At 36.6% G+C, this 24,641-nt stretch overlaps 1 protein-coding gene across 2 annotated transcripts in view; it reads left to right on the forward strand.

The window, feature by feature from the left end:
• The window catches only part of ARL15 (ADP ribosylation factor like GTPase 15), a 244,106-nt gene that overhangs the window by 76,794 nt on the left and 142,671 nt on the right, over positions 1–24,641 (forward strand). For both annotated transcript variants that reach the window (XM_017744349.1, XM_008643121.2), the window contains exons 5-6: positions 3,285–3,344; positions 15,402–15,610. In XM_017744349.1, coding sequence (XP_017599838.1) covers positions 3,285–3,344; positions 15,402–15,610 — 269 coding nt within the window. The remainder of the gene's footprint in view (positions 1–3,284; positions 3,345–15,401; positions 15,611–24,641) is intronic.

Consider the following 24,641-nt stretch of genomic DNA (forward strand, 5'->3'; position numbering starts at 1 on the left):
GCTCTCCCCCCTCTCCACTGCGATAAGAAAAATTCAACATTCCAGCTGCAAAGCTGCAAGGCCGAGGTGAGATTAACCCTTTTTATTGCTGTGAAGAGCTGAAAACCTGAGGGAAGAGAGAGAGGAGATGCTTAAAGCTGAAATTCTGTTGTGAAGCTATGATATATCAGAGTATCCTGTTGTAATTTCATGAAGATATGGGGGGTGGAGTGTTCAACTCGTGAGCAGAAGCACCTGCGCTGAGATAGGCAGATGCTGACGCAGCTGTAATTTCATGAGAAGTTTGGACAGGGAGAGATGGACCAGATGAGGACTTTTTGCTCCAAATGGGAAAGGAGAAAACCTCAGTCCGTAGAGATGAACCAGATGAGGACTTTTGCTCCAAATGGGAAAGGAGAAAACCTCAGTCCCTAGAGATGAACCAGATGAGGACTTTTGCTCCAAACGGGAAAGGAGAAAACCTCAGTCCCTAGAGATGAACCAGATGAGGACTTTTGCTCCAAATGGGAAAGGAGAAAACCTCAGTTCCTAGAGATGCTCCCAGAGATAGTCCTAACGATGAAGATGATGAAGACCCTTTGCTCCCAGGGAAGGAGAAGGGCCTCTGTTTTTGTTTCTGAACGGCTCAACCTTAAAATTGTACCCCAAAAAACTTCAAGAGTGGACCCTCGAAAGCAGTTGCGGGAAAAGCTGCAAGTCGGGGGAAAGGACTCACACGCAGGCAGAGAGACTCCTCTTCCTAAATGGACTGAACAATATTTGGAAGTGGGCGGCTGTCTCGTTGTGATAATGTTTTCATAGCATGAGCAAGAAGAGACTTCTCTTTCTAAATGGACTGAACAAGGTTATTATGGAAGTGGTAAACAGACTGAACATCTTAAGGGTTGTCTTTTTACATTGTCAGTGGGAGAAGGGAGGAAGGTGGGGGGAGGAGGAGAGTTCTGAAGGTGGTATAATTTTTTTTTCTTCTTTTAGGTCTGTTAATAAACTTCTTTATATTCTTTCAAGTTTGGTGCCTGTTTTGCATTTCTCCTAATTCTTATCTCACAGCAGATAAACAGTAATGAGTATTTTGGACCAAACCACTACACTAAATTGGTGTTTCCGCCCGGTTCAAACCGAACCCACGACAATAGGCATCTTGGTAAAGGTGAACCAGGATGCCTAATACTGAAAAGCGTGTTTTGATTGAAAAAACCCCAGAACAAAACCAACCAACCAACAAGAAACAAACCAAGAACAAAACAGCACCAGAAAAACCAGAAACAAGCATGTGAAGGAAGAGGGAATACCTGTTTGGAAAGTTCAGAAAGAGGGCAGATTAGGTCATGGAGATGGAAGAAATCTGGTTCAGTGGCTGCAGCAATTAAAAAGGTTGATTTGCTGATGGAACAGATACTAAGTGTTGTGCAAGTAACTTGTGTCTACAGTTACAGGCTTTGTACTGTAGCTGTGGTTTAGGGGCTTAAATTTTATGATTGTGCCTTAGCAACTTAACTGTTTTTCAATGTATGTTTGCTTAATTTACAAGAAGGTAAGATTATTTAATACAACTGTAAGTAAAATGTAAAACAGGTACAAAAGAAGAGTGGTTTTATTACAAAGAATAGTTAACCTTTGGCCTCTATGGTGGTGTTATTGGCAACGTTACAGAGATCTGATGCTTGGTTGTGAGAAGGTGACTAACTCAAAAAGTTTGAAGAAAATTTTAAAGTAATTACCCTTTTTTTTTTTTAATTATTTTTTCCCCCTCTCTTGAGCTTTATCTCTGGAATTTGTACAAATTGTACTTTAACACTTTAGACCCTGAAAGAAACAGTCACAGCAATATAAATAGAAGTATAGAGCTATCAAAGGAAGTAATGAATATATCATTAAGAAAAAATTAAATTGATTTTGTTTTTCTAGAGAGATGCAATAAAATACCATTATATAATTAGGCAACTTGAGGAATGAACACCAGTATTCTGGACAATACTAGGCAGGCAAACCAAAATGATGCACATCTAGGGTATTCAGCTTATAATAAATCCACTTAAATGTGGTATATCAAATAATATTGTGGAGAATCCAAGAATACAATGTGACAACTTCTCCACTCAGGTTTCAAACTATAACCTATGTTTTTGCGTTTTTTCATCAGTGCCAGTCAGGTCCATCCCAGTTTTTCCTTCTTTCTAGGAAGAGTTTAGGATTTCTTTTCAGACAGCAATGCCCAGAATATTTCATAATTATTCCCTTCAGACTTTCTTGTACGTTCCTCTATTGCGTCTAGCCCTGACCATAGTACTGTAACGTCTTACTGGTCTAACCAGGGCGAAAAACATCTTGTTTCTGTTAAAGGATAGCTAACAAATGTGAAGGGAAACACATTTTTTCAAAACTTCTTTACTCAGTTCACAGATATGTAATCATGTTGAAACTACTTGTTCTAGATGGAAATAAATTTAATGTGTGTCTGGATATTTTATGCTCAAAAAGCAGACATAATTTTCCCTATATAAAATATTATATATACTTATATATATGTATGCACTAAACATGCAAAATTTAGTATATAATGCATTGGTATATTGCTGGAAGCCTTTCACATTCCATTTCTCTTGTTATCTGAAGTTTTAGTTAAGGGTAAAGATCACATTTTGGTGGGTGGTTTTCTTTTTGTTTGGATTTTTAATTTCTATTTCAGTTTAAGCAAAAATCAGGTTGATAGAGTATTCATAGATGTTTCCAGTGTGCTTATAACCATTTTAATACATCCAGCTAAGGTCTGTAGAAGGATCTTTAAGTTAATAACATTTATAGACAGGATTAATAATCCAGGTGCAACCAAAATCTATAAAGTTTAAATGGAAGAAAACAGTGATTTGAATTGCATGTTGTCTTCAACAACGTTGAAGAAACTTGCAGAATGATCACCTCGTATTACTGGTAGTCTGAATTACCCACTTTAGCTCCACATGCAGTAAAAGATGATTTTATAGAAGTATGTTCTGGTAGATGGTCTGGATGGAAGTTTTGTGCTGAATTTGTGTGCCAGGTACTTATAATTGGCAATTTCATTTCTTATACTGATTTATTCTCGTCCCCCTCCATGGCCCTCCTCCACCTCTTACCCCCTTCCCATCCCATTATAACTGACTTTCTAAACATATTGAAACAGAATTTCACATGGAAGATCCTGGTTCTTAATGGAAAGAGTTGTTTTTTCTGAACATATGCAATTGATTCTAAATGGCCCCTTTAACAAATAGCTTACTAATGCTCTTTATTTCTCTTCTTAGGTTTTAGTATAAAAGCAGTGCCATTCCAGAATGCAATTTTGAACGTAAAAGAACTTGGAGGTACGGCATTTATTCATCTGGTTATAAAAATGTGCAATGTCTAAATCTCATCATAACTGTCAGTTGTTTTAAATTGTTAGATATTTTAAATTTTGAAATGATAGATCAGTGCAGCTGGAGTTAAAAATCTCAGCAGAGAAAGTTGGGAAAAGCTGTACAAATCCTGACCTCGAAAAACAAAGGGTAAAAAGCAGGAGGAGTGGAAGGTGTGTGTTGTATGTCCTTAATGTAATTTCTTGGATTGCAGTGGTTAAATTATACAGAAATACAAACTGGACTGTAATTTTAGTATGGCTCATGTGGCAGCTCAAGGAAGTGTGTATTCCTTCTATTTATTGTATGTATAAACTTTCATTTATTAGAACTGGCTCAGGTAACTATGTGAACATTTGTCAAAACCAATATATTTACTCCACCACTGAAAGTGTTGCAAAGGCAACCAACTTCTAATGAGTTATATTATTTGTGAACTGTTCTCTTGTTGGATTTGTTAGATTTTGGAACAATGGTTGTTTTATGGTTGTGGGATTTTTTTTTTAATTTTCCATATGCAGGCAACCTATTTGGCTCCCAGTTCTGACTCTGAGTCTCAAGTGACCAAGAGGTTGTTTGTTACAAGGAAGAAAACACTCTCCTGATGAGATTTCTTGTGGAGTCTAATATTCTTCTAATTAAAAACCCACATAGATCTTCTTTATATTCTATAATTTCTGTATATCTTCTTTATTATTTATGTAAATATAGTAGACTTAATATTGAGGATATTTATTAGATTTTTCAGCAAGGTTGGATCCTCTCTTAAATTATCTGGGGTAGAATTTGACTTGGTTCTTGAGGAAAGTTTCAGGAGATCTAGTTGCATGATAGTTGTCTTATGTGAAATTGTTTCAAGAAGGCTTTGAGGTAAGCAACTGTGGAAAGCATAGCACTTCCTCTTTACTACCACCAGTTCATGGATTTAAACATATATGTTCCTGTTTGAGCATGTGTTCTGTAAAAAAAACCCAGTAATTTTCTTTCATAAAGGGACCACTCCTCAGGGATAGACTGCTTAAGTGTGTTATGTGCATAATGTGCACTTAGTCATAATGTAACTTTTTTGATTTTTTTTAAAAATAGGATGAATAATTTGCAGTCTAGTTTATACATTCTGCTACCTAAGCTATATGAAATATATAATTTATGTAGGTAAATATAATTTTTAATCAAGAATTGAATCTGTGTATTCTATAGCAGATCCTTGTTAAAGTCTCTTAACCTTTTCTGATCATACAACTTCTATTTTTGCAGGTATGTGTGTTTTGAGAAATCTTGTCTTATTGGAGGGTTTTGACTCATGATGAGAAGTAATCCAGAATATTTGATTTGTTTTTTCATCCATTTATCTCCTCAAAGACAGAAAGATTGTCAGAATTTTTTACTGCATCTTTTACTTTCTTTTTCCTTTGACTATGGATGTTTGCATGTCTGTTTTTAAAAACTGTGTAATCTGTTTTCTTCTATGAAATATTGCAGAAAAATGCTAATTCTGTTACCTTTTCATTGTCTAGGTAAGAGAGCAAAAGCAAGCTTCCAAAAGTTTGTTTTGTTCCAAAAGTTGGTGGTCACTAGTTGTATTCCCCAGGACTCGTTATGGGTCCCAGTTTTGTTTAGTAACTTTATTGATGATCTGGACATGGGGATTAAGTGCATTCTCAGTTTGCAGATGACACCAAGTTGGGCCAGGAGCGTTGATCTGCTGGAGGGCAGGAAGGCTCTGCAGGGGGATCTGGACAGGGTGGATCCATGGGCTGAGGCCAGTGGTGTGAGGTGCAACAAGGCCAAGTGCTGGGTCCTGCCCTTGGGTCACAACAACCCCAGGCAGCGGCAGAGGCTGGGACAGAGGGGCTGGAAAGGACCTGGGGGTGCTGGTGACAGCAGCTGAACATGAGCCAGGGTGTGCCCAGGTGGCCAAGAAGGCCAAGGGCATCCTGGCCTGGATCAGCAATAGTGTGGCCAGCAGGACCAGGGCAGGGATTGCCCCCTGTACTGGGCACTGGTGAGGCCACACCTCGAGTGCTGTGTCCAGTTCTGGGCCCCTCACTGCAAGAAAGACATTGAGGTGCTGGAGGGAGTCCAGAGAAGGGCGGCGGAGCTGGGGAAGGGTCTGGAGCACAAGTCCTGTGAGGAGCAGCTGAGGGAACTCCTCAGCTGAGGGGATGTTTAGCCTGGAGAAAAGGAGGCTCAGGGGTGACCTTATCACTCTCTATAACTGCCTGAAAGGAGTTGGTGGCCAGGTGGGGGGCACTCTCTTCTTCCTGTCAAGCGACAGGATGAGCGGACACGGCCTCAAGCTGCACCAGCGGAGGTTGAGGCTGGACATCAGGAAGAATTTCTTCATGAAAACAGTTGTTAAACATTGGAATGACCGCCCAGGGAGTCACCATCCCTGGAGGTGTTCAAGAAACAACTGGACATGGCACTTAGTGCCATGATCTAGTTTACAAGGTGATAGGTCAAAGGTTGGACTTGATGATCTTAGAGGTCTTTTCCAACTTAAATCATTCTGTGATTCTCTAGTCAGCATTTAACCTTTTAGCTGAGAAATGTGTTCCTGTTTGATGAGGGTAAAACCTGAGCTTTTTGGAGCAGGCATGGTTTCTCTCTTGCTCCTATATGAAAATAAAGCAAAACATTTTAAATACATAATCACTGTTAAATTTTATTTTGGAATTTCTGCTTCTGATGTTGAAGAGAAGCCATGTTCTTGTTGGATTGCTGGGGTTTTTTTGTTTTATTTCTGGTTTTTACCTTCAGTCGTTATGCTATTGTTATATAATTTCTCTTTGTTGTAGTGTGGAGGTCTTGTCCAGACATTTGATCTTGCAGACTTGGAGGAAGGCATCTGTTCTTAACAACCACTGTCTGTTGTTATATGCTATTTAGAGAGTGAAGTTCTATATAGTTTTAATTTTTGGTGCTTTGTCTTTTTAGGTTTAGGTAACAGAAAGCTTCATATATCATCATACAGTATCATATTAACAGCCAATATTTAAAACACAGAAGTTATACTGCATAAGGTTCTTAAATTCAGCAGCCAAGCAGTTATGTGAAACAGATGCTGACTGTGTAGTCATCCTTTGTGTTTCATTGAAGTATCATTTCATTTCCTTGAGGTCGAAGATAGTGCTAGTTTTTACTGTGCTGGTTGTCTCCAAACCTGCTAATGAAGCCAGGCTTTATTTCTTCGTTTCTGCAGGGATTGTAAATTTTCAGACAAAATATATAGAACATAGTCTCTCTTCTTTAATCTATTCAAGGACCAATTATCTCTTCATGCTCCTTTAAGATTTAGAGACAGGAAGCAAAGTTTGTTGTACTCTCTTTGCAGTTTTTCTTTGAACTACATGATACCAGAATATTAAAAATTTAACCAAGTTTCTGTTTTTTTTATTGTTTTTGTTTCCTGAGACATGAACTTTCCTTCCTAACAGAAAGTAAGAGTTTTATCCAATTTCATAAATGATAAATGTTTTGTTTAAAAACCTTGAGTTTGATCGTGAAAAAGTAAGAATATATCTAGAGCTTTCAAATCTAACATTAGGCTTTCCTGAATTACTTGAAAAGAAAATCTTGCTTTATTTGCTGACCAAGTTGAACTGCCACTTCTCTAAGCTGCTATTTTGCTATACCAATAATCCCTTCCTGATCCCAAGAAACTAAAAAAATTACCCTTTTTTTCCCCCCCAAAATTTGGTCTATAAGATAATACGTATAATTCCAATTATTGTGGAGATGTGCCATGCCCCAGTCCACATTCTTTCAGAATTTACTATTACCAGGACAATTGGAAATATCCCTCTTTATTATGCAATTGAGCTGAGTAATCAAGAAACTACAGTTGTGCTGATTTCCTCTTACAGTGCAGTAATTTTTTGTGGGAACTAAGGATGAAATTGTGTATGATGAACATACAGAACAGTGGGAGAAGACTGGAAGAATAAGGCAGATAGTAATGTTTGTTGTTCAGAAGATTCTAACAGTGTTTTGCTGAAAAAAGTTTGGGACGCTGAATGCTGAGGTTGGTTCTCAAGATAGATAATGGAGGTGTAAAGGCAATAGGAAGCTTTTTCTTTGGTTTTAACATATTCCAGCCTGGAGACACAGTGGCTGAAATCACCATTTATTCCCTATTTTTTTAGTCATTTGCAGCTGTAATACTGTTGAAATGAATATGAAGTTGTGGTTTAGATATTTATTCAGGCCTATATCAACATTTAAGGTCCATCCTGGTAGTCAACTAAGAATTTCCAGTTGTCTTTTTTAGAATAAGTTATTTGATAATTTAGTTTAGTTTCTTGTAAATGCAGGCTTAGAAACAAGTGAGATGCCAAACACTGAGCCAAGTCAAATTTAAAAGAATGATTGTGGATGTGAGCAGCTCTTCTTCATACCAACAGCATGCTGTAGGGTTTAGTAATGTTCTCTCTTTTATTTATTAAAATATATTGTCATATGTTTGTGTTAGGTTTTGTGATACACCCTAAAGCCATTTCTCAAACATAGAGGCTACGTGTTGTGTAGTCATACTGGAAATTTCATTTAAGACAAAAATGTTTTAAGTGCTTAGCAAAAGCAAAGCGGGTAATATCAGGAATGCTCTTGTCTCCAGTTGGTTGAACATGCCCAGGAAAAGAGATGAGAACTTGCCACCCCACTGCTGCTACTTCTTAAACTTGATTACCAAAGTCATAAATTCACATTCTTAGGCCAACTAAATTAATTGTCTAGGTGACAGCTTGAGAACAAATAGCTTTAAATAGTTTTGGTTAAACAAAGCATGTGTATTTTGCCTTAATTTGGAAGTAATGACCAGCAGAAAAAAGAGTAGGAGGAGAAGCCACACTGTTGTGCAGTCCAACTTGAATAGTAAATATGAACTTCTGGAGAAGACAGCAACAGTTGTCAGGTAGCATCTGCCTGATGAAAAAAATGATGGACGAGGGAGAAAATAATGTTGCTCTATTAATTAGAATTGAAAATTTAAATATTTGTGGGAAATCTCTCTCTTCCTTTGCTCTGTGGCGGTAGAGTGGAGTACTGAACATCCTTCTAGCAACATAGCTGTCAGAGCAGTTAACATTTCGTCAAGTTAGTCATCAGAAGACTGATCCTACAAGTAAATGCCAGCCTAAGTCATCTACACAGGGATGAACTAACACAAAGCAATAAAATCTCCATACTGTACTTGACTAAAAGGCAGTTGACACCTCTACGAAATCTGGTTGTGGAGTACATGCAATGCCATCTGCGCCATAGCTGCATCAGTTTACAGAATGTCTTAGCAGATGAAATTTTTAGATGACCCTGTTGAGCTGTCCACGCTGTTAGTTGCACAGAGACATTCAGCTTCCAAAAGCATTAAAGTTAGATCTGTTTGCTATCAATCATGCTCAGCCTGCTGTTCAAATGGTGCCTAAGCCCAGGCTCTGTCACATAGTTTCCTCATTTCATAGATGGGAGATATCATTTGCTCCTGCTTATGGACCTCTTTAACCTGAGTCCTGGGGAAGCTCTATTCAGCATAGTGATCTTACCATTGTCCTTTGGAAATATTGTGCTTTTTCTACAATTAGGTTTTTTCAGTGTGAAAAGACATCCCACAGTTTGTCTCACTGCAAGTAGGAACCATGCACGCAACACCTATCACAGCTATGTAAATAGGATAAGCAAAACACAGAATTTCCTAGTAAAGCTTTTGTGGGTGGGGACTCGTTGTTTTTGTTTGTGAGATATTTTGTGGAGAGAAAAGCAGAACATTTGGTTTGCTTAAAAGTCTCTGTCGCCTGTTGGGCTTTCAATGCCATTTTCTTCAGGCAGAATCAAAGGATAGACTGTAGCAGCATAGTTAGGCATCAGAAATTATACAACTATTTTATGAACAATATCCCCTCCAAAAAAAAAAAAATTTATCTTTGATTCTTAGAAAGACCATGATCCTTCCAAAAGCTAAAGCTTTAAACTTCTGTGGGCCAATTAGCACAACGGCTAAACAAAAATACACAGCTTGTGGTAGATTTGCTGCTTCTTTTGTTTGCCTTCTAGTTTTAAATGCCATGGAGAAAGATGTGTTTTGAGCTTTATTTGAGGTTAGCTGCACTGTTACCAAAACTGTGACTGCAGCTCAGGGGAGAGTACATTTCACCTTTGCTGGGTGCTGGCAGCAGTCTTGCTGTGGGGATGTGCTGCTGCTTCTGAGATCCTGGCTGTCTCAGAGTCCTCTAGCAGATGTGGGAGAAGGACACAGATGGGGTAGTGGGTAGAGAGGAAAGTGGTAGAAGATTGTCTTGTTGCCAACCATTCTTTGCTAGCCCTAAAGGTTACTGTGTGTTTGAGAATTTAAAAAATGAACAACCCCAAACTCATAGAAAGAAAGAAAAAGAAGGGGTGAGAATGGCTGTCTGTGCCACCTGCTGCAAACTATTAAATCTTCAGATGTCAGGCTTAAATAGATGTTAAAGCATGTTGCAAGGAACATATATCATTCTCTTTCTTTTAAATTAATTTGTAAATTTTTTTATGAACTTTATAATGAATTTTATGTTCTTGACTAGAACAGTAGATATTTGCTTCAAATTGCATGTTTTATTTTAATGTGGTAGTATAATGCACACATCCAAGTAGATCAAACTGACTTTCTGCAGGCAAGTGTAAGTATAATGTTTTTAAAACTTCCAAGTGCTTGAAACCTGAATGTTGTTCCAACAGATTTAAGTATCAGAGTAAGGTGGAGATTCAGAGTTGGAAACAGCACTTAAGTTAGCTAATAAGGAAAATACTGAAGGCTTGACTTCCAGATTAATCTCTCTGGGAAAGCCTGGAAGGCAGACAAGAGATGACAGAGATGGTTTCCATAAACTTTGGTTTGGTAAGAAAAATAAAATTAAGCAGCATAAACTTATATACATTGCTGATTTTTTATGTTTTGAATACAAAGGCAGAAAAATTTTTCCTCAACATCTTTTTTCTTTTCATTTTCCTTTTGTGCTGTTTTCTCATATTGTAGTTGAATTGCTGCAGTGAATATAGCTGATTTGGCAGTCTCAAAATGTTCCTCTTTCTGGGGAAAAAGTGCCAGTTTCCTGCTGCCATGTTTTGTGCATTGCAGGAGGGCACTGCCTGAAAGCGTAGAGAAAGCAGGCTGTGATCACTTGGTCTTAGACCCTAGGAAGCAGAAGTCGTGGGACTTTGAATCTGGAGAAGGTTTTGGTTTAGGATCTGTGTTGTTGCAGTAGCCATACAAATTAGCCATAGCATGGTGACTGACATTACACCCATGCAAAACTTTTGTATCTCTGTGTGGATGTGTCTGTCAAAAGGGACGAATTCCATGCACATTCCTAGCAGGTATCTTAAACAGTATTTATAAATTTATTTGTAATAAAAGGGAGCTAACACATTAAAAAAAAAAATTGTATACAGTATTTCTTCAAGGATGGAATACTGGGAAACCTGCCCGTGATAGATAAACAGCAGCCACATCTCTTGAATGTATTTCTAAGATTTCAGGCATCTTCTTGACTACTCAGGAAAATCTATCGGTTTTGCTTGTGCAGATATGATGGGAAGTGAAGTTATAAAACGCTACATAAATTTAGAAACATTTGTTTTCCAAAGATTTTCTTGGAGTGAGAGAGTAGGGTGTATTTACAGATTTTGCAAGATGGATAGGAGATTTCTTTTTCCCTACCCTTCTTTCTTACTCCCTGACCCATGGGCCGGTGTTTCTCACAAAAAGATTTTGCGGCATAGTACTTGGCATTTTTTCACCTTTATGCTTTATTAGAAATGTTCTGTTTAATATCAGTAGAGGAATGATCTATATAATACTTTAATTACCTGTAAAACCTTCAAAGTATGTAGGTGTCTTCATTTCAGGTGAGTGGATATATTTGAAGTGGTACAAAAGGTGTTTGCAGACTGCATTCTTTTATGTCCCCAAGTTAACTGTTTTTGATGGGAAGGGAAAAAATGTTCTTCCCTCCATTTGAGACTCTTGACTTTTCCAGACCTGTATTTTGAGGTTAACAAGAGTTTTCAGTTGTGGACTAGACTGTGTTGAAGCAAGGGCTCTGTGACATTTGTTGTGCTCTTGATGGAGACCTGCTGCAAGTCTGACAAGTAACAAGCTTGACACATGTAAATTTCTTTCAGCCAATTTTTTCTGTAATGCTGTGTTCTTTTCTCCTGAAAGTACTGAAAAGGAGGGAATTGAAGGTAGCCTGAAACCACTATGAATGAAGATGTAAATACAAGTATTCATAGCTGAAAGGAAGATCTTGCAGCTCTGTGTTTTGCATAATATATATAGCAGTGTGTAGTAGTACTTGTGTGCACTGGTTCAGGTGAATGTTAAACTGCACATAAGTCAACATCTTCCTCCCAGCTCCCAGGGGGTACTGTTGGCACTGATACAAATAATTAACAGTGTTAATATAGGCACACTGTTCCTTTGACTGATAAAGAAAAAAATATTTATTTGATATTTAAAGATATTAAAATTATGGTCTTTAAAATTACAGTTAGTTGAGTAAACCTGGCCTGTAATAATGTGAAATGGTTGGGGTTTTGAATTGCAGCATCCTGTCATTTTTCTGTAAGGAGGGGTTTGTTTTTTTCCTGCTATAAAGTGATTCAAGCCTATGTTTGATTGAATACTGTTTTTTGTTTTAGAATAAGTGGTGTGATTGTGCCGAAGTGTGGGTTTTGTTGTTTTTTTCCCCCTAGTTTATTTGTAAATTGCATGTTTTAGTCACATCACAGGACTCAACCCACTCCTAAGCCGTAAGTAGTGGCTCTTGCTTGTGTTTGAGGAAGCTGCTACCCTGAAGATCACATTTTAGCGAACCTGTCACATAGCACATTCCTTAGGTCTAACGTGAATTATCTTTTTCTGATGTTTTGGAGATTTTTTTTTTTTTTTTTACATCTTGGTTTAGACAGTTTATTGGTTGAAGAAACATGCATATGGTTTGAAGCTCTCAGAGAAACACATGAGATCAGACTGGCAAACCTAAGTGCTTAATTCTTTGTGTTACTATTGTTTGATGGGATGTTTTGGGTACTAGTTAAGTTGAATTCCTGGTTTATCACATCAGTCTCCTGAGATCCTAAGGATGTTTAATGGATACAAGTTGTATTCTGGATTTCCAAAGAACTCAGGCTTTGAATGTTCCTGTCTTTGAAACCCTTGGAATAGATGAAAAAATTAATTAATAGGACAATTTTGCTGAACTGCAGCTAAAAACTGCTTGGTTTCTAAGGCTGCATTTGTCATGCTGCAAAGTGTGATGGCTGAAACACTATTTATAGGCAAGTGTTTCCTGCCCAGGATAACTCAGGATAACTCCATTCCACTGCTCTGAGGAAAGAAACTGAGAGCAGTTTCTATTCCCTGGATATGAAGAGTTAAGGCAAAAGAATATCAGGTTATTTGTCTTGTAGAAATTGTGACATCCAGCTGCTGATATCTTATTGATGCCAAGAATAATTTTTCAAGTGCATTTGCCAGAAAAATGGTTTGAAATGGCACCCTAAGGTGCATGCTTTATCAGTCTTTTTTCTTGTCTGCTTAGTGCAAATTATTTTTATTCTTAAACCTTAGGCTGTGATTTCCTCAGAGCTGAAGTGTTAGCAATTTCAGAGCATGTCATTAGAGTAATGGAAGATCCTGCGGAAAATACCAAGTTTCATGGGACGTTTTAAGTTGGTTCTTATAACTGTGCCGTGGTGGCTGACCAGGGCTGGAGAGAAAAGGACTGCTGTACTTTGGTGGTGTTTCTTTTGGGACAGTTGACATGAAGAAAAAAAATTGAGCTGCTAAAGAACCTGAACCAAAAAGACAGGACCATAAGGTTGACAAATCAGTGTACTCCTTTTCTGGCTTCAATGTCCCATGTAGGGATCCATAAGCTGCTTTCTTCCATGTGCCTGGATACAAGAGGTCAAATGCTCTGCAGTTCACCACAGTTTTTCTGTTTAGAGTGAGTATGGTTACAAAGATAAGACTGGGGTTCTAGCAGTGACATGTGATTGAAAAGTAGCTGACTGATGCTTAGAGTAAATAAGACAGATGTTATGTTGCTAGGAAAGAAAAAATATGTTCAAAGAACTGATCATGGTCTTGGCCTTTAAGTTCATAGAAAATGATTCTCTACTAGTTTTTAAAGTAATGTGATACTTCAGATGCCTGCGACACTGCTGTGTGTGGCTGTGTAAATAGTGTCCCTCTGGCAACATGCTCTACTTGGTTCTGAAGTAGACAGCTGTTCAGAAAGACTGGGGCATCTCACAGATGCTATAAAATTCTAAGTACATTTGACAGATATTCGTGTGCTACAGAAACATAGAACTAGCTTTCAATGCAATCCCTCTTCTGTTTATATAATAATAATCTTCAGGTGTTGATGGTAAAAAAAATAAAACGTGTCCTATTTGTGCATTGTTATTTTGAGTCTGGTTAAATTAACAGAGAGATTAAGCAAGGTCTTGACTTAGTCCTGTGACCGTTTGCCTTGAAGTAATCAACTCTATAGATCTCTTGCAGAAAAAAACTGACTAAGTATGACTTCAGTATTCTCTGTAGGAAAAAGCGTGTGTGTTTATGTGTTGACAGTGTTTGGGCTAGGTGCAGATACAGAAACAAAGTGTTCAGGGTTCCAGTGTGACTGGTAAAAAGACAAGAGTAATTCCATTAGGCGAGATTTGAATACTCTTGAGTTGCGTACCTAAATTAGATGGAGCAAATGTTTATTTCTTCACTTCTGTTTAGTGACTGTCTTTTTTGTTGCACAATGTGTAAATTAAGCTAATATTTTAAGTATTCTATCAATGTTATGGTCATTATGTTGTATTAAAACCTCATTATGTTGCTCAGAAATTTTGTATCATTTTGTTTCATTGGAAAGTAGAGTTTTATTATTTTCAGCTCTTCGTTCTTGTGTATATATGGAAGTTTACTTCTCCCTGTCTCAAAATAAGAAAAAGTGTCTATAAAAGGTACCTTCAGCACATTTTTGCAAGTCACTGTCTGGCAGACATGTCAAGTTTTCTACTAGACTACTGCTGCTGCTGCTGTTCACTGTTTAGTGTTCGTCCCCATGAGTGTAGTGCCAGATCCAGACATACAAAGAATAGCCCATATCCAAATCATAGTTTAGATAGTTTGACAGCTGTCAAATACAATTTTTTTTTTCCTACCTCATTGCTACAACATATGCTGCTCTCCAGGGGAGACAAAAGCTTTCTGTTGATAACCTTAGTGCTTGGCTTCTGTTGAGATGGCTGAGTGCTGCTGAACTGTGTCCTAAAAATTACTGTGGCATATAAGCCTATACAGTCACTCATGTGTCTACTGTTGGGCTCTTCCAGAATCCTTAGTGTGGTTGACAGAGCAAAAGTAGTTGAACTGAATGCCTTTGCATGTTGTCACCATAGCTCCTCATTCAGTGTTCAACTCACTATTGTATCATCATTTTCCTCATTAAGTGTCTAATTACTTTAATAGGCTTTCCTGACACCTTTTTTCCCCAATTATGAAGCGGTTGCCTGATGGTTTGGAGATGAACTTGAAGACCTTATCATGCTCAGAAATGAGCAACTGCCGTGACAGAAGCTGCAGGTTATGACAAGGAGCTGCAGGGCAAAGTGAAAAAGAATGGATAAAGATTTAGGTATCAGAGTTCCAAGATATTCCAGTGAGAAGGTAAAGGATTAGGCTGTGTGGTACTGCAAGCATGGTAGCTCTGCCAGTACTCATTAATAGAGAGAAGCTTTAAGGGAAGAAAGCTGCATTGAGTCAACCTCCTTCCTTATTTAAACAATGTTGATTGAAATTTGTGTGTGTTTATGTTGGATTTTTTCTTGCTTTTTTTTCTTTTTATTCTTTTAATGATAGGTAGGAGAGAAAGTTTAGATAATTATTTTGATCATTCTAAGTAGATGGTTTATTTTCATTTACAAGTGTTAAATTTGTTAAATTATTGTTGTTTTAATTAGTTCTCATTATTGTCTTGAAAGGAGCTGACAATATCAGGAAATACTGGAGTCGTTACTACCAAGGATCCCAAGGGGTAATATTTGTACTAGACAGCGCCTCCTCTGAAGATGATCTAGAAACTGCTAGGAATGAACTGCATTCTGCTCTCCAGCACCCACAGTTATGTACTTTGCCGTTTTTAATACTGGCCAATCACCAAGACAAGCCAGCAGCTCGCTCAGTACAAGAGGTATGTTAATGTGGCAGCATCCTGCCTGTTTATATTTACTATCTGCACACCACTGATCCACTATCACTTATAACTCTGACATCCTGGTTAAGGACTGACCTCAGTTTCTTCTTTACTGTAAGTATGCAGACCAAGAACAGTCCCAATCCCTAAAAACTTAGTCCACTGCACTCTATACAGGCTTAATTGTGCTGGAAAACAGACAAGTAATACTTGGATGCAAACATATCTTCTGCTTTCACCATATTTTGCTTAAGGGAGAGAAGATGTTTTTAAAAACTACTCTTATGAAAAGCTACTGGGACAGTGATTTTTTTTGTTTAGCTTGGGTTTTTATTTGCTATTAGTTTTAATTTTGCACTGTTCCATTACTCCATTCTTTTCAACTGCTTAAAGCAATACGTTGTGGCCATAGGTTGTCTTTTTTGTGTAAAAGCTTTTTCTGAATTGCTGTGTACTGATGTGAGGTCAGAGTTGCAATTCCTGAAGTCCTTAACTAGTTATGATCCTCCTGTTCCAAGGAGTAATGTTTTTGTCTAATTTCTAGCTATCACACAGTAAATTATGTAATTGTTCTATTCAGTGTACCTTTTGCTCTTGCGTTTCTGAGAAATTCATCTTGTCTACATTCCTATCATGTCAGATACATTTGAGGAAATGCTGAAAATTACTTCTGAAATTGTAGGAAGAAGTTAAAATCTGGTTGTATCATTCTGTTCATAAATGTCATTTAAAGGACTCCTCCTCTTAAAGATTACATGTGAAATCTGTTTCTTCTGTGAGTGCAGGAGAGTGAAAACTGTTTCAGCACCTTACCATGTTGCTGTTTTGTACTTAAACTAGATTCTTTCTTAGATTGTCTGAAATACAAGGTTTTAGACTTTCAACTCAGAACAAACTGATCTGTAGAATAGGTGCTCTTAGACGGTATAGCTGAACATACAGTTTTACTTCTTTATTGCTAATTATGCCTCTTTTCTTAGTCAAAAGAAATTAAGCTTATTATTAAAATTAAATTTATTACTATTAAATTAAGCTTATAAATTATGTGTTAAGAAGTGATGTAAATGTGACTGGAGTATAGCAAGTGTTTTTAATATCAGAAGAGATTAAGTGACAGCTATGTAAACTACACTGTAAAATGTTTTTTAAATTGTTGGTGCTTTTCTCTGAGAATTCACTCTAACAAAAAAGGAAAGAAAAGGAATTTGTATTTAATATATCAAGTTACATAAATAGGTAAATGATAGTGATGCAGAGATAGAATCTACAAGTTCTAGGTCTTGTTCATATAAAAACAGACTTAGAAAGAAATAATGAATATTTAAAGAAATTTAATATCAATTTTGATACAAGTTTAATAATTTGGTGTAGTTTATTATACAGCATAAAAGCAAAGCATGCAGTCCTAAACCTTGCACTTAAAAACTGACAATATCCTGAGACACAACTGATTTGATTTTATCATCCAAATATAGCCTATGTGACTTGGCTTTAACTATTTTCATAGAGCAATACAGATTACATTTTTCATCAACAAAAGTGCTGTTTCTTACATGCTTTAAGTATTTCTTATTTTTGTACATTTTTCATTTTTAGAGTGGCAAAATTTGGTTCAATGTTAAGTGAGGTTTTTGATGGCAAATAAAATTTAAGACATGTTCCTTGTCCAATTTCATATTAATAATGAATGCAATGCCAGTTGGCTTGCTTTACAGCAAATTATACTTACAACTCTCTCATTTTGCAGCTGAACCTGTGTGGATAGACTTTTGGGCCTGAACTGAATTTTTTGTGTATGTAGAGTTAGCATTTCTTTTCTTTTATTGGCAGTACCCTCATTTTCACCTCATTCTTCATTACCAGTTGCTTGAAATCTCAGTAGGGTAATAGATCTCTATATGGTTACAATAACATTTAAATAGGTTTCTACTGCATGCTTTTAAAAAAAAATCTTAACAGTTTATTATCATAGCAGACAAGTCTTGATTGCTAATGTGAGTATGTATGAAATGCAGAATACAACATTAGATGTGCACAGCACATGTATGTTGTCAGGAAAAAAAACTACCTACCCTGTATCAAGAGCTCAGTGATTTTGAAATTCTTTACCTAAGAATAGTGGAAAGCAAAATTAAAAGGGAAAAAATAAAAAAAAGAGGAGAATATCGCAAAGTTGTTACAAAGTAGAAGCCTTCTTCAGTCATTTTTACCTATGTTAAAATGGTAATTTCTTGCCTTCCTGTTGGCCTCATTATTGAGATGTGGAATAGAAGTAAAATGATGAATCATTAGACCATTGCTTATATCAAAACCAGCTTATTAAAGTATTTAACAAATATAATATGTTGAGCATTGAGAGTTTTGTTAGGCATTTTTGCAGAACTAAATCCAGTAATTAGAGGTGTTACCTTGATTTTTTCATGTGCCAGAAGACATATGAATCACAGCTGAAATTTAAAAATATGTATGCATTCTTTTAGGCAACAAATTGCCTTTCTTTAATGGATATGAAAGGACTCCTCGGAGTGTAATTAAGGAAAATGTCTGAGTTGAGTGGTGCATAATAGGAAATGTAGAAAAATATTTATCTATAACAAAAATTCTTCACAAAACTGTGCAAGTGCCAAGCAGTTTCTGCAACAGATGTTAGTTATATTTATTATTGGGAAGTGCAGTTGCTTCAATTTTTAAAAACGTTGTACTTTGTTTAATGTGGTTTTTTCCTTGCATTGCTTAGGTAGAAATGGTATTGTAGAGCCCGCGTGCTGTAAGTAATAAGCAATCTCATGAATGGTTCAATTCACAGCTATAATAGATACTTGCAAAAATATCCAAATAACTTACTTAATTTATGAAATGCAATTTAACCTAATTCATTTTGCAGAATATGCTTCATATTACTGAAGTGACCAGGGAAAATAACAGGAGGAGCCAAGCTGAAATACTAATCAGTAAATGTAATCCTTTTTTCCCTGAGTTCAGTTTCTGGTTAGCTGTTTCCTGGTTATATTTTGATTTTAAAATGAAATCAAGAGAGTAAGCTTGAAATTTCATTGTAGAAACTATAAATGAAGATGTCCTTCATATTTCTCTTACGTAGACTTCCATGGTGGTTATTCCATCTTCCCATGTTGAAGATATTTGTAAGTTGTTTTGTTTTTCCTGTGACAATAGCTCTTATTTAGACATTTTCAAATATCTGCTAAGTGATTTCAACAGAGCCATGCTGAAATAAAGACTGCGTATATTAACTAGGCTGTAAAACTGTTACAATTGTATTTGACTAAATAGGTTTGCTCCAAAATAATCTTACTTCAGATTAAAATTACAGTAATGAAGAACTAATCATACATAAGTCAGTTCTGACTGTAGTTGTGGAAACCTTATGAAATAGTAAATAAAACTTTGTATAAGTGAAAAATAAATTCAGTTACTCAGCATATGAGGGAAGGTGGTGGCATATCAGTTTGGCCATGGTTTCCAAAATACAGGGTGCAGTTCCAAAACAGTTTACTTAATTATATGTTTTTTAAAATAAGTATCTTGTTGATGGAATGTGCTTTTGCTTTTCCACACAAGACTACTTTTGATTATCAAAACTGGTTTTGATTAGTCAGATTTCTGTTACAAGCTTAAAATATTGCAGGATAGTGATGGTGATAAAAGGGCTTCAAATTGCTTTGAAAGGGAACAGGCATTTCTGTGATTTTCAACTTGTTGAGTTTTATTTTGGAGTGTCTACTACTTCTGTGTATCAGAAGCTCGATATTGCAGTGGATTCTTCTCAGTTGAACCAATGTGCAGAGAGAGACACTTTTCTCCCAGATCAGAGTAATATTTTGGAGCTGCATATGTTGGAAGTTGTTGGTAGGCACTATATTTTAAGAGCAGGCTACTCTGGACTCTTGTCTGAATGTGTTCAGGACTGCTGGAAGCTATATAGAACTGAACCAAATTGAACTAGTTTTTCCAGTTCACTGATGGAGCAGCTACTTGTTTGGCAGTATGTTGACTTTGGGATGTTTATTTTTTTGTATTTAAGGCTGTCTTTAAGATTGTTGTTGTGCTAGATGATCAGTGTAGGTCCACTCCATTTGAACTATTCTATTCCAAGGCCATATACACGAACACATTCATAGATTATAACCTGTTGGTGGGTTTTTCTTCAATTATCCAAAAATTCAGGGAACTAGTACATTTCTTTCATGTATTTAAATTGGTGACCACTTGAAAACTCAGGAGAAAGCACTGAATATCTGTTCTAAATTCCCATTCAAAAAAATGTTTGAACTTTTTGATATAGATTTACTAGTTAACAGTGAATCAACCTATTCTCAGCCTATTTTAAGATTATACTGTTGTTTTAAATATGGTTGTCATGAATAAAATAATGTGGAAAGCTTGTGCTGATCACAAGTGCTGTTTCTTTCCTTGCAAACAAGACCTTACTTTAAAGTTGAATTGATGGGGGTGTGAAACTCCACAGGAGAGTCATTTTGATTTTTCTTTTTTATTTGATAGAGCAAGATTTGAAAAAACCCCCTTTTAATTGCAAACAGTATTTTCAAAAGTGAGTGTGAAAGGTTCATTGCATATTTGCATGAATTGTGATGTATTTATCTGTTTGAGAATATATGGATTTTGAATTGCTGACAGTTGTTTCATTGGGTTTTCTGCTAGCAGAATAGTGGAAGGTGACTCTCCTTATGAAAAGAGCCACCTTAGGGCTATGAGGGCTGTTATCTATTACTCTGTCAGTTTCTTCTCTGTTGTTTATGTCTAGAAATAATTTGGTAGAAAAGCAATGTCTTCTTGAAGCCTTAAATATCTTAAAGCTAAATAATCTTTGCAGGAGAATGCTCGGGTTTGCCAGCATTTGTGGTGGCTCTTACTGGTGGTAGGGATCTGGAACACTCTAGAAACTGGGCTTTCTGGGCCTGCCTGGTCCAAGTTGGCTGTGTATGACAGGGTCAATTTCAGGATGTAATCACTTCTTTATATTCCAATGTCTTTGTACTGTTTTTCCATAGTTCATGCCTTTTGTGGTTTCTGCTAGTTAGGGGAAAATGGTTTCTTTTTGGAAACCCTTTCAGTGTATGAGTTATAGATGTCATTACTAGCAATCTGAAAAACTGCATTGAACAGTGACACCTACAGAGGTTTAGCTTCAGAGAGTCTGCAGTATCTTAGCTAACAGTTTTGAGCATGTATTTTCTTCAGGAGCAAGTACTACAAAAACTTAGCCTAAAATCAAGAGTGAAAATGAAAGTTTTCTCTGCAGTCTGTCCCATCCTCACCCTGGTCAAGCCTCTTGAATCTGAGTTTTCAAAGACCAGCTGTTGCAAATCTGTGTACTTTATGACAGGGACATCCAGAGCGAAGTTAAATTGGGGACAGATTTTTAGTTCCTCAAGAATCTGTTTCTGAGATTATTTATCTTCAGATTAGTGCAGTAAATAGCCAAAATATAGATTCCTACCCTGTTTTGAGATCATAGTGACCTTAGTGACCTTAATATTTGCAATCCCCTCACTGCAAATACTTCTTTTTCGTCCAAGGTGTATCCCCTGATATTTGAAGATTGTTTTGGATCTGGACTCTACTAGTTTGAGTATTGGCTGCTTCCTTCACAACTGTGGCCTTTGAGGGAACAGAAGAGTTATATGTCAGACTTCAGTTATGAACACATTTGCAGCAGAGGAGAATATTATTAAACTGGTGTTTAGACAATATTAGTTTTGCCCTGTTTAGAACAATGCAGAAGTAACTCCTATTTGCATGTCTCATATGACCTTCCATTCTGATTAAAAATTTCTTCATACCTATTAGGAAGATGATTTAGATATAAAAGGATCCTGTAATAAAAATAATATATATGAAATACAATATAAAAAGATAAGCAATTTAAGTAAATGAGAGTACATCTATATCCTAGGTAAATGTGAACAGCAAGGAATTTCATACAGTTGCAAAACTGAACCCAAACAGTAACCACACCTTTTCTTTACATGAATTTGTGTTTCAATTATGTTTTAAAATAAAAAAAGCCATAATATATAAAATCATCAACGTATTTTCATTAGATGAAAAGATGAATTGGTATGGTTGATCATTTTTTGATGAATAATATTGCTTAGTACAGCTTAATACTGCTGTCCCAGTGTATGTGGGACAAAGAAACAAAAACTTAACAAGGAGCAGTGCCTCTCTGAATAGTAATTCCTAGTTGTGCTCTTGGCAAATACGTTAGTCTGCAAGGAAATGAGTTCAAAGACTGCCTCTAGAAACTCTGATTTGGAACGATGTTCCTGAGGATACCAAAACAAATGCTTGAGCACACCTGAAAATGTGCATATATTATGCAATGTACAAGGGCATAAGGAGTAGGAGTAGAGTGGCTAAGAGACAGGAGTGGAAGTACTGTCCACACACACCAATTTCACAACATCAAACTGAACTTAGAGAAATAAATCTTGTGAATGGCCCTTTGTAGCTAATGGTGCCAGGTACAGTTCTGAAAAAAAAGCAGCTGCATATCATGGGGTAGGTTTTGAGGAGTATTGCTATATATAGTTTTGAATATCAGGCATGGACTTTTACAGTTTGGGTCTCCAAATGTTTGTTTTATATGTATATAGATGGTGTGTACTTGGAGTATTTCTTTAATCAGCAGTATTGGTTTGCTTGTCTCTGCCATCTTTCAGGTGTGACAGACAGTCTGACTGTGTGGCCATGTGATGAACTGGTTTGGACCTAAAAATTACTTAACTACCATCCTTCATCAAGGTCTTACTTTTGAGTAGACTCGGATGAGAAGACAATTGGATAAATTGGCATACAGGCACAAATAAGAGGTTGGAGGAAGGTGTAAAAGTAGAAGTGGTGCAGAAAGTTGGAGGTGTGGAACTCTAAAATCCAATGAGACTTGGACCCTTCTACCTATCACCTTACTTCTCATGCTTTTTTGCTTATCCCCCTACCCTGAACCACAGTAGAGGAAGATTATACAAGCAGTACTGGAAAATAACTTTTCCCTCTTAACAATGGATATTTTAGAGTAGGTGTCCAATTTTTTTTACTGGACTTGAGAGAAAGATAGGAAAGAAGCATTTATTTTCACTATGTGCTTTGAAAATTTAGTATCTTTGTTGACTTCCAAGCAAAGAAAGAAGAGAGAAAATGTCATTCAAAGAGAAGGAGTTGGCTGCACTTGCAGAACTAAACACAGTGCCTGTAAAGGTAGAGCACAGCCTTTATAAATAAAAAGCAAATTTGTGAGAGAAAGTTTAACATGCTTTCAGATACAAATCTATATTCATATTTTAGTAAATGCTTTTCATAAATATTTGTATGCTTACAAATGCTTTTATGCTATTCAGTAAAGACTGTTGGAGAAGAGCACAGCTTTTTACAGTTCTTTGTGAAACCTTTTTTGCTTGGTCAAAAGTGCAGTTTAGTAGAGAATTAAATGAAATCCTGAGGCCTGTTGGATGCGAATCTGACCACACAATCATTATGATCCTTTTGAGCCTCTCTGTCTGTGATGTTGCTGTTCTGGGGAATTCTTGAATGCTCAAAAATTTAATTGCCGTTAGTGACATCTTACATGAACAAGAGAAGATGTATTTCTTTCAGAATTAATAGCTATTACAAATGGAACTAAATAGTGGCTATATAAGTACTTTCTAAATATAACTCTACCATTTTAGCAAAAATGGTCTCAGGATCAGTTGAAAAAAGAATGGAAAAGTATTTAGTAATGCCTTGGATCGAGTTTGTGAAAACTCTGCTATTGTAAAAGTGATTTAGTATGTGTTTTTCTTTCAAACATCCATCTTATATGTATTAGAATGAAATCTTGAGTTCAGTAATACAAGCTGCTGCTTTTTAAAAGATGAGGACTTATCCTTCTCTTCTATTTTTGTTTTTAGTGCTAAAATAAGTTTGCTAATTAAAGGCAAGTTAAATATACTGTGAACCTTGTATTTAGAAAGGAGAAAGCTCATTTTTTGTAGTTGAACTACATAATTTATATTTGAAACTGAATATAGAGGTATATTAAAAAAAAAATAATTTTCAAGGCTATCGTGATCACATAATCTTCATTCCATTAGAGTAGGTATGCAGTGAAATTAATTTCTGGCCACAGTCCACTCTACAGGAATTAGGCACTCACACACATGGGAAATCATGATGAGCATCTTTATTGGTCGTGTCAGGGAAGTTCAACAATAGCAGGGGAAAATCTATCCATTTTATATCTATGTAAATATTTCAAATTGGATTTTAGTTATGTGCCACAAAACTAGAAAAATTTTAGCTGCATCAGTACAACCTGCACTGTGATGTAGCATAGATTAATATTGTCTGTAGTTACCAATGCCCTGAACACCTTGCTGGGAATATGTGTATGCAGAGTTTCTTAAAAACTGCATCAAATAGAAGGTGCTCAGAGCTCAGCCTGAGTATGGGAGGCTTTCTGTTCCTTATGAAACTCAACATTTCTGAAGATGCTTGAGGAGAATTTCTCTTGAATGTGAGCTACAGCATGAGGGAAGGCAAACCTGAAAATTGAGGCATCATTGGCCCATCAGAGGCTGAATCTCCTTTAGGTGCTTGAGCATAAAATTCCTATGAGCAAAAACAAACCATAAACCTCTGCACATGGAGATGTTGGCGTATATGTGGGAATTCATGAAACAATTATGTGTTTCCAAGTGACAGGATGGGGAAAGGATCGTATTTGCATCAGTGTTGTGGATGTTACTGAAACAATGCTATAGTTGCCAAAGGCCAGGAAGGAAACACATACTGCTGTAAAGTGAGATTAAATACCTTCCTATTCATTCTCAGTTTTGAACTCATTTTTTTTTACCCTGGGATTCTTTCAAGCCATTATGCTCTTGGAAGAATCTTGGATGCTCTCTGGGTGTGATGTAAGTCAAAAATCAAAGATTGCTATGAGCTTGATTGCTGGACGGGACACTGTTGTTTTTGCAAATGGAATGAAGCAGAGATAAGGAGTAGC

This window comes from Corvus brachyrhynchos, unplaced genomic scaffold (genome assembly GCF_000691975.1).
Source record: "Corvus brachyrhynchos isolate BGI_N302 unplaced genomic scaffold, ASM69197v1 scaffold310, whole genome shotgun sequence".
NCBI lineage: Eukaryota > Metazoa > Chordata > Aves > Passeriformes > Corvidae > Corvus > Corvus brachyrhynchos.